Source organism: Opisthocomus hoazin, chromosome 4, assembly GCF_030867145.1.
Source record: "Opisthocomus hoazin isolate bOpiHoa1 chromosome 4, bOpiHoa1.hap1, whole genome shotgun sequence".
Classification (NCBI taxonomy): domain Eukaryota; kingdom Metazoa; phylum Chordata; class Aves; order Opisthocomiformes; family Opisthocomidae; genus Opisthocomus; species Opisthocomus hoazin.
In genome coordinates, this window is record NC_134417.1 from 20,644,600 (window position 1) to 20,655,601 (window position 11,002).

At 39.2% G+C, this 11,002-nt stretch overlaps 1 protein-coding gene across 4 annotated transcripts in view; it reads left to right on the plus strand.

Annotated features, from left to right (window-relative positions):
- The window catches only part of PEX5L (peroxisomal biogenesis factor 5 like), a 119,693-nt gene extending 108,944 nt beyond the window's left edge, over nucleotides 1-10,749 (plus strand). For all 4 annotated transcript variants that reach the window (XM_075418277.1, XM_075418275.1, XM_075418276.1 and 1 more), the window contains 4 exons: nucleotides 774-971; nucleotides 2,317-2,482; nucleotides 2,855-3,012; nucleotides 3,753-10,749. In XM_075418277.1, coding sequence (XP_075274392.1) covers nucleotides 774-971; nucleotides 2,317-2,482; nucleotides 2,855-3,012; nucleotides 3,753-3,954 — 724 coding nt within the window. In that variant the 3' untranslated portion in view covers nucleotides 3,955-10,749. The remainder of the gene's footprint in view (nucleotides 1-773; nucleotides 972-2,316; nucleotides 2,483-2,854; nucleotides 3,013-3,752) is intronic.
- The last annotated feature ends 253 nt before the right edge of the window (nucleotides 10,750-11,002 follow it).

Consider the following 11,002-nt stretch of genomic DNA (forward strand, 5'->3'; position numbering starts at 1 on the left):
ATAATGTAAATAAAGTGCCTTTTTGATGTTCTAGGCACTTGGCATATTTTCTGTAGTCTGTCCTTTAATGAAGAGGTTTTCTTAAATGGAACAAGTTCCCTTCAGCTGCTGAATACTAAACTGACAACATTTTTATGTGGATAGAGCTTTGAGATCACTGTATGCTTGTATGTAAAATGTCAGTTCCAAAATATTAGCATTATTCTTACATTTCTGTAGTAGGTTTTCAAGTTTCCATTTGAAGCAAATACCCTCTTCATATTAAGGTGCATTAGCAACATTAATCATCAAGCCATTTCACCTAAGGATAACTCTAACTTGTTTATATGCAGCTTATTAGCTTACTTGGATAGAAATCCAAGGGGTTGCCTGATTTAGGGCTTGCTCATCCCTGCAGTTCTGAAACAAGCAACAGTGACGTTGACAAAATAGACTAGATTCTGTTTTCAGTTAAGAGTATATAACCATAGAAAGGCTACTCAAGTTGACTGGCTCCAGTCAGAGAAAAACTGAGAATTCTGAATGACTGGGAAGATTCATAAAGATGGAAGAAATTTTGTCTTCAAAATACTTCTTTCGTAGAACTGCAAACCATATTAAACTGTTCATTTGAATTTACATAAAGCTTCTCTTTGTTTACTAGACAGATACTATAAAAATGAACCTACCTATATGTATTCTTGGCAGATCTTGCATGAGTGATTTTCTTTTTTTTCCCCATGAATTGTGTTTGGCTAAAAAAATACCTCAATATATTTTTATTTTCTGCCTAGGTGCTTGGAACTACAGCCAAACAACCTAAAAGCTCTGATGGCCCTGGCTGTAAGCTATACTAACACTGGCCATCGACAAGAAGCCTATCAAGCTCTAAGAAACTGGATAAAGCAAAATCCAAAATACAAGTATATAGCGAAAAGCAAGAAAGGGTCCCCAGCACTTGCCAGGAGAATGTCTAAGACATCAGATGAAAGGTAAATGCAGAGTAAATCCTGATGGTGGAAATTTTAACGGCATTACTAGGAATGATGGTGCATGCTGCGCCTCCTTACTCTGTAGAAATCCAGTCTGTTCCCTACGATGGAAGACTCAATGTCTCTGCTGGCAGGAGTGGGAAGCCAGCACAGGACATTTGGTTTAGCAACTGAAGGCTGTATCTTATGCCATCCCTGGAAGTTAAAAAAATCAAAAAACAAAAAAACAACCAAAAAACAGCTAAAAAGAAATGCTTTCCCTCAACTTCCATCACTTTCCTCTGTCCCTGTCTGTGCCTCTATATTCCCACCTCCTGCATACTCATTCTTTGGCTGCTGCCAAATCCATACCAGGCCTGCATCCTGCTCTACATGTGTGTTTTCTTTCTACTGTTCATCATATTTCCTATATCCCAACCAAGCCACCAGAATCAAGGAATGATAGCCATTTTGCAGTGGGACACGGCTTCAGTTCACTGAAAATACTGGAAGGTAGTATCCGCTTGTCTAAAAGCCATTCTGGTTCTAACCAAAGAAACAGTGTAGTCATTTTTTCTGACTTCAGTCCAGCATACTGTAATGGGAGCTGGAAGCAATTTTAAATAACAAAATAAATTCATAAGTTGGCAGCCCTTCATCATGAGGTCAATAGATAAGCATCTCTGAATTGTGAGATGCATGATAAAGTCATTAAAAGCATAAACATGATTAATAGAACTAGAACATTAGGGGTATCTCACTACTTGTCATTTTGAAGACAGGCCTTATGCTTTACCCTTATCACTAACAAGCCCTGGGTTGACAAGGTACTTTAGTATAAGCAAAAATGGCAATTAAGCAGAACTTGCGTATTTTAAGTGTGTTATTATCCTACTTTGGCCTCATCCTGCTGACATCTGGTGTCGTCAGCGTCAAGGTTTTATGAAGCCTACAGTGGGTACAGAAGTCCTAAATTTTGGCACCTTCAGGGGTCTTGGCTAGTCACTTAATCTATTCCTCTTAAGAATGACTACTATTTTTCCAGTAAAAAACTCTTTTACGTCCGAGAAATTCATCCATTTGTAATAGTTTTAGTAAGCCTTCATGTTATCTCACTTGGGTTCATAGCTGCACTTTGACGTCATTATATAGGTGAACTTTTTTATTCCAGACATGGGTTTACAACAGCACCTGGAAGTAAATCTTTGCCATGATGAAGTTGAGGAAGCTTATTTAAAATTTCAGAAGTATATCACTTCTAATATATCCACTACAAGGATTTTAATTTCTGGCTATGCAATTAATATTACAATATTTGTAAAGAACTGTAAGATGGAACTTTAAGTTATTTTTCACCCTTGTCTAGCTCATTACTTGAAGAAGTAAAGGATTTGTACCTGGAGGCTGCTCACCAGAATGGTGATATGATAGACCCTGACTTGCAGACGGGACTTGGAGTTCTTTTCCACTTGAATGGAGAATTTAACAGAGCAATAGATGCATTTAGTGCTGCTTTAACTGTTCGGCCAGAGGTACCTTTTATGCTTTTACATTTTTAAGAATTTAGCTTTACAGGCCATTTTTCTTCTCCCCTCTTGTTCAGGCTAATATTAATGAGACGTCGCTTCAGTCATTAAAATTTTAACATCTGAAATAGAAATGTTAATTACAAGACAGTCCCATTTAGAAGCAGATTTATACATGTCCAATTTCTAGCTGTGTGCTGATTGATTGTACTAGTTATATAAAGTCGCCTATAATTATAAGTCAGAATTTAACATTTCGTGTCAATTAAGAGAAGATATGATACTGTTATTTTCTGCAGTTGTCCTTGCTTTGCAAGCAAAAATGAGCTATTATGTCCAGCTTTGACACCTGCAGTAGAAAACGTATTTTCTCACCAGGACTATACATTATGGAACCGTCTTGGAGCAACCTTGGCAAATGGGGATCGAAGCGAAGAAGCTGTCGAGGCCTACACACGTGCTTTAGAAATACAACCTGGCTTCATTAGGTCCAGATACAACTTAGGGATAAGCTGTATCAACCTAGGGGCATATAGGTAAGTTACAAAAATGTGTAAATGTAAGAGTCGGGGATCATAACTACCAAGTGAAAATTCATTTTCTAGCTGGAGCTATCTAAGGAAAAAAAAAATCCGAATATAGCTACATGAGCTCAGCTATTGTAAAATTTTGAAATTATATTTTACAAAGTACTAACAAAGCAATAATACTTTTCTTATATCCACAAATTCTACATGAGAGAACTACTGATCTATTAAAAGAAAATAAATGTCTCGTTCAGCAAGCTGCTGAAGCATTTTTCTAGCTCTAAGTGCAAGTACTCTTATTATAATCAGTGGAATTGTTCTCACGCTTAAGCTTTGTCATGTGCTTAAGAGATTTTTCTAAAAGAAAACATAAGAGTCTGCCTTTAGAAGGGAAACTTCAGTTAAACTGCTTCAAGTAGCTAATGCCGTCAAAAACACTTTCAGTACATCCTTCAGGAATCAAGTGTGATATTCCAGGGTCCCAACTGCCAGCTTAAAACAGTTAAGACAAAAGAGAGCTACACAGCAACGAAGACAATATCCCCAGATGTATGAATTACTCTATTACTGTATGCATTACTACAAGCTACATCCACTTGTTTAAAGAAAATCAAGCAAGAACAACACAAAAAGACTGATGAACTACATCATGAAACAATATGCTCGAGTCTAGCATAGAACTTTAGAAAGTTTTACTCTAGTAGCTCAGCAAATTATATTGCTTGTTTCTTTTTTCTTCTCCCCTACAGAGAGGCTGTCAGCAATTTTCTCACTGCTCTCAGTTTGCAAAGAAAGAGCAGGAATCAACGAGTTCCCCATCCTGCTCTATCAGGCAATATTTGGGCAGCACTTCGAATTGCTCTGTCTATGATGGATCAGCCAGAACTATTTCAAGCTGCCAATGTGGGCGATCTAGACATTCTGTTAAGAGCTTTCAATCTGGAGCCGTAATAAAAAGTAACCACAAATGGATTAAATTGTATTAGGAAAGAGACCTCTTTTATTACTCATCTCAAAACAACCACATTTTCCAAAAGATCATGGCTGTAGATCAATAGGGGAATTCTCCTGGACGTTATTCAAAAAGGAAAAGTTCAAAAGCACAAAATATTGTAAATAAATTCAAACTCAAAGGACTGAAATGAGCTGCCGCTAATCTGACAAAGCCCTGAACTAGATGAACTAGCAATTTCTGAAGAATCTTCACCCCATGCAAGCTATATCTCTCTATGTATACACAGCTATACAAAGAAAAATATATTAAGAACAAACCTAGATAATCATTATTGCACATTAGAACAGCAAGCAATGCATCCAAGGAACCTTAGTAGCTCATCGCACTACACTGACATGACTTTGCCCTACAACGTGGATTCCCTGTCCTCTGGTTTCTTCGTTGAAAAGTCTTCTCAAGGTCCATTTTTAAGATACTAACACCTGAAAATAGATGCATGTAAAGTGGCTGTATTTTGAGTATATTTATTAGCTGGCAATCAAGAAAATATTTGCTTCCAAAGGTACCTTGATTGATTTGAGCCCAATTCTGGAGGCTCATAGAGTTGTAAACCATGTGCAATGTTACGAGGAACATTGTACGTGGAGGTCTATGGGATTAGGCCCATGTACATATGGGAAGGCCAAGTGTTGCCAGCAGAAGTGGCAATTTGCACTAGAATTGTTGCTGTGTAAACCAGCTATCCCCAATCTTGGACAGAGTATGTCTGCTTCAAAGGAGCTCATAGCAGGGTCTGCACCTATCTGGGTACTTATGCACTTTAGTCTTTCTTTCTGTAAAATAGTGTTATGCTTTTATTTTAGTTACTCACAAGAGAATGTACAGGATAGCCTTGTTGGCATAAAGGACCAAATATCATTTCCTGATACGTGATGAGAGGGTTTTCAGTATTCTTGTGTTTAAAAAATGCAAATACAGTATAAACTGCAATATCTATTAGAAAGATTATTCTATTATGCATCCATCAGGTACTACACAGATACATGCATGTGCATGCACATACATGTTGTATGTGAATTATGTCATTTCAGAACATAAGAAGCCACAGATCTTTGTCACAAATAAAGAAAAGTCTTCATAGGAGTCAATGCCTGCAGACCATGCTCAAGGGAAAATTTTCCCTGGAAAAAATTGGTCTATGAAGTGCTTGAAGGATTGAGTCTAAGATTTGATCATGCTGTTATGGCAAGCAGCAGCAAATGTCTCTGTGACCTCCACGATAGCAGACATCAATATCTGTAACTGCTTAAAAATGTATACATACACACCGTCTTAACTTTCCCTGACTGGATGAATGGGGAACAGTACTGGGGGCAGTACACTGCCACGTGATGAAGGGACCGATTCAGCCGAGGTCAAAAAAAATTTAGCTCAAGGTGAATGTGTCAATCAAAGACAGAAACAGAAATTTTTAAGGAGGTAATTTTCAGCTGCTGATATTTTTAAAGTTTTTCTTAAACACTGAAAGATAAAAAGTGTAATTAGACGGCTACTGTGTTGATCTGCAGTCAGGAATTCAATGTGCAGGGTAGCTACTGGAATGTGTTAAAGTGGCAAAAATAGCACATTTCCTATAAACAGCATGAAAACAAAAATCCATCTCGATCAGCTGGATAAAAAGAATCCAACTGCACATATCACAGAGAAAGCAGCTCTGTGGGAACTGGACAGTTTCACCAGTACAAACCTAAAGTTTCTGGCAGCTGTCTTCTTTTGAGCAACCACATACAGGAAAACTCCGTGTAAGACAATGTAATCACTGCATCTAATCAATTATAGCTTGCTAAATAAAAAGAATAATTTCTCATTTAAAAAAAATAAAAGACTTACCTCTCACTCTCTCCCACAGAACAGAGATGCCGAAACAGCTACAGGAAATTTTTTAGTAGAGCTTTATTAATTCATTGTTAACATACAGATGCCCATTTATCTATCAAGCATTTCATAACTGATTCCTGCAACTTTCTCTCAGGACCGATTATCAAGGACTGGCTGAAAATGTCATTTTAGCTAAGTGGGTGGCTGTATGCATATCTGCTGACAACAGTTTGCTCTTTTGCTTTGACAGCGATGTGTGATGACAGCTCTTTATTGATAAGGCTGAGCAGAAGGTGCAGTGCAATTGAATCTGGAAAGTGATAAGAGAGAAGGGAGGCAGCTTTAAGCAGCTTTGAGAAGAGGCTTTAAAGCAAAGGCATATGTGCTTAGATTTTGTTTGATGCCCTGCCATCACATAAGTTCCAGAATATCCTCTGTACTGTGGTGTAGGATAATCAGTGCTTATTCAGAGGAATTAGCTGTTCAGGAGCTTTATTTGTATACCTTTCAAGCTAAAAAACCAACACCTTAACTGCATGACTTCTCAGAGTCAGAATGACAAGGGGCATTTGATACTCATGGCAGTTCACCAAACCCCCTCTTCTCTAACATGTGGACGAGTAACACAGCCACTCTGTTAGGAAAACCTAATGTAACTCCTAGCCTCCCCAAAAAGAACAGACTAAGCAGGCAGCTTTTGATTTATCCTGGATGCAGTGCTCAAAACTGCGTTCACCTGCTGATCCACATACACACCCATGCAACTGGTAGGAGGCAAGTTGTCCGTGTAAACCTAGGGACAAATCACTGGGGCTGAACTTTGCATCTCGAGGGGATACTCAGGCCCCCAGTTCATCCCAAGCACTGCAACTCTGCTGTACAGGACACAGGCTACAAAGTCTATCCACAGAGATTGTGCACACTCTTGGAGATTGTCCCAACTGTTCTCTCCTGGTCTACATAGCCTATGGCCAGTTAACCACGTACCACTGACCGAGACAGTGAGTGAGGGAAAGACTAAAGCAGGCAGATTTACAGGAGACAGTGGCACACCTCCTCACAGCAGACAACAGTTCTGGCCTGGTCTGTGTGGGAGAGCAGCCGGTGACTGAGCTCACCTCACTCAGAATCACAGAATCACAGAATCACAGAATAGTAGGGGTTGGAAGGGACCTCTGTGGGTCATCTAGTCCAACCCTCCTGCCAAAGCAGGGTCAACTACAGCAAGCTGCACAGGACCTTGTTCAGGCGGGTCTTGAATATCTCCAGAGAATATGCTCTTCATACTTCTGGGGACTTCTTCCATATCCTGGGCTTTAGCGTCCTCCTTTAGCCCCCACTGCCAAGCACTGTCAGTGCAGAAGACAGGGTTGGACACTGCTTTGATCTGACCTCCTCATGGTATTTCTTAAATATTCAGTGGCAAGCATGTATATTTGCCTGAAACAGCAAGAGGAAACATGCGAGGAGGCTGCAGCATATTAACACCCTGAAGAGGATACTCATCTACTCGTGCTTCTAACCAAGCACGAGGTAGGATAAATAAGGTGGTTGCTGAACAGTAGCAGATTGAGCCTGAGAGTGAGAGACGGGAAATCTGGATCCTGTTCTCAGTGCTCCCTGGGAGCGTGACCAAGTCAAAACCTTCCCCCATCCCTGACTTGCCCAGGTGTGCAAGGAAGGAAGAGAGGCAAATTACAGAAATTGCAAGAGATGGCACTACTCGAGAGCAAGGGAGTACCGCTGTCTCACAGACTGCCTGGGCAAGGTCACCACTCGGGTAAATTTAAAGGTAACACGCAAACACAAGGCTGCTCAGGTCTAAGTAAGGAAGCAGTTCCATGTAGACACTAGCAATTTCAGCAGAGAAGAGTCTTGGAGACATTTCAGGGCAATAACTGTACAGCATCTAAGGGGTGATTACAAATTAAAGTGCTGCAATGGTTTATCATCATCCCCCACCTGTTTCCCCTGCTTGTTACTCCCTTCTTTCTCCAGATGCTATTTATCACTGCCAGGTAACTGATTCCAAGTTTTTGAGTCTTTCTTCTATTTGTATTTCTCATAATTCAAAAATAGTTTCGTAGCCCCAGCTTGTGACTGTCCCTCTTCTCTGCAAAGCTTTATGAATATTCATGACCTGTAAGTCTGATGCATCAAGTTGCTGAACACTGGAAGTCTGTAGTCTTCACAGGAGGGCTCAGCACTCTGCATGATCAGCTCACGTGCACGTATGCAGTTACCGGCCGAGGGCTGGCCTCTGATACCGCTGTGCATGCAGAACAGGCACTGAAATCAAAGCGATTACTTATGGAGTGAGGCTTTGTGATGAAAGCAATAGGCTCATTCCTTGCTGATCTCTTTAAGCTATAATGACTCTAGAAACCTTGTTCCAATAGACTGGTTTATGTCAGTTTAAAGAATCGATCTGATCTTTAGGTAAACACACATACATATCCGTATCTAATGGTATTTTCTTACAATCTGAGAAATCACAGTACTTGTAAAATTATTGAGGGGGAGGTTCAAATGACACAAAACCTCACATGACAATATTGCACGCGATTACATTAATAACCACACTGAAATATTAACACAAAGCATGCAGCAATGCTACCTGCATACACATTTACAGAATGCATGCAGAAGGCCCACACGTAGGGTATTTTTAAACTATTGATTGGTATCTTCTATGGGATATGTTAAAAGTACTTTGCACCTGCCAAACTCAAAACCAAACTGCTCATATTATTGGATCAGGTTAGACCAAATGCAGAGCCCTTTTTAAATCCCATCCTTAGAAGTCACTTTGAATTCTGGATTTCATGTTTGCTTCAAATTAATGACAGACATGTGTAGCAGCAGTTTTTGCAGACATGTTTTAATATCCTCTGAAGAATTAGAAAACTAAATGCGCGCAGCTTTCACAGTGAAGCCGAGTGTTTGCATTTTCACATTTTCTTCGCTAGCCTAAACCCAATAGCACCAAACCAGAGAAAAAGATTCCTAGAACCAGTGAAACAACTGTTGCCCCAGTCAACACTTACCTACCATGGCCAGGCTTTTCAAACTTACCCACCAGCTCTGAAGGCAGCTCAGTGCCCGACTGTCCTGTTTGATGTACGTAGATGTAAAACTTCATAGGGTCTGAGTATCTGCTGCATCCACCCATTTCAGCTGCAGACACTTCACTCAGCTGAAAGCTCAGAACATCAAGTTAAGCATGAAAAGCTAACAAGCAAATTTAGAAAATCTGGGCCTGTCTGTCAGATGAAAACAGCACCAACACATCAGCCAGGTGATCTGCGAACATCCACAGAGCACATAACACAAAAACCACTGTGACAGAAATAAGAACCAATTACATTACTGGCAGCCACAGAGGCAAAGCCTGAGGCCTAAATCATTTCCTGCTAGGGCCAGTGAGAATTGGAGTGAAACATAAATTGGTTGTAAATCACTTTTACCTAAATGTGCATCTGCAAAATAAGACATATTAGTTACTTCGCGTGAATAACCTGCAGAGGTGAAAACCTGAGATTTCTGGTCACCACTGTTGTCAGCTTATCAGTCTGTACAGTGAATCTATGTAATAAATGTTTATAAAATACTGAGTATTCACAGACAGAAGTGATAGACAAAATGCACTGCACATTGTGAAAAAAGTGGTGGGTATGCAACACAGAATTATCTACTATTCAAACCTCATCTAGGCTAGAAATCAGATTCTTTCACTATGGTTCTGCTATTCTGAGACTGGTGAAACAAATCAGAGAAAAGGAGCGTCATGTGTGAAGAGATCACTGATGCTTTGAACAAAGCTACGAAAAACGAGCATGTCACAGACTCCCCAGAAAGTTCCAGAGCCTCAGGCCACAAAGCAATAGGTATTAGGCATGGGAAAGATACAGAAGGAATCTAAAGTTTCCTAAAACAAGCTCTAACTTTACAAATGCTTGCACAATTGACAGCCCATTGAGCAAGCCTGCATGGTCAAGACTTAATGCGCTTTGATCTTTTTTCCCCTTCCACATTTACAAAATGCCATTGACATTGGTTAAAACTTCAATTTAAATAGCCTTTTTAATATCAGTAATCTATTGTAAATTCAGAAAAATCAAAACATTTATAAATATATTTTATATATCAGAGTATAACATATCTAGAGTAAAATTAACCTATATAGTTTTGAGAGGCATTCTGTGCGGCTTCTTCTATATGCTGTAAACTGTTTGAAAACCTTTGCAATCTTGCATCAGCTTTTTTGGCTTTATTTTTAAGCCAACATACAAGAAAGAAAAGGTTATAGGGTTGGCAGATACTTTCGCCTGGGCCATCTGAAGAGCCCTGCTGCTGCAAAGACTTACATTGCTCACTTAACTTTCTGCGTTGACAGTTAAGTGTAGGTGCAAGGTTTAGCAGTGAGGAGGGCGGTGGATGCGGAGGTGGGAGTTCAGCCCTACACCTGAATGTTTACATTCCGTTACAAAGGTTCATATTGACCCAGACTGAGAATCTGAGTCTGTAAGTACAAAAGGAGTAAGAGATTAGTTTCTTACTACAGGTAACTTTGCCTCAGTATACATAGTGCATTATCTGCTGTGTGTAATATTAAACACAGGCCTGCAGTTTACTGATGCTTTAATTTGATGTTTCCTTGCACTGCTCTTTAAAATAATGAATGACGTGTATACTGGATGTGTTAAATTTATTAAGGTCATAGATGACTATTTGCAGAGCACCACATTTAATGTAGTATTTTTGTACTGTAATGGAAGCATGCCTTCCTTGGGTTCTTTTCCACATATTAAATTGTATTTATTTACCTGTATTTATAACTGTGCAATTTTTAAATATGTTTTAGAAATAAACTTTGTCGCTTCAAATATTTCAAAATCTCTTTTCAATTTGAAAATGGTCTTGACTCCTATTACTTGAACTGAAAGGAGGGACCTACTTCTCCCAGTGAAATAAAGGATTTTTTTTTAATGAGATCTTCTATTCTATTATTCACGATGTGAACATGCTTCTCTGCTTAAAAATTAAGCCCAGAATAGGCGTTTTTCATTACCAAACATTATTCATAAATTCATTGTTACTTTGAGGTAGAGTTATTTTTGTAATTTATTTTTATTCCAACCTGTTGATCAATTATACTTACAACTG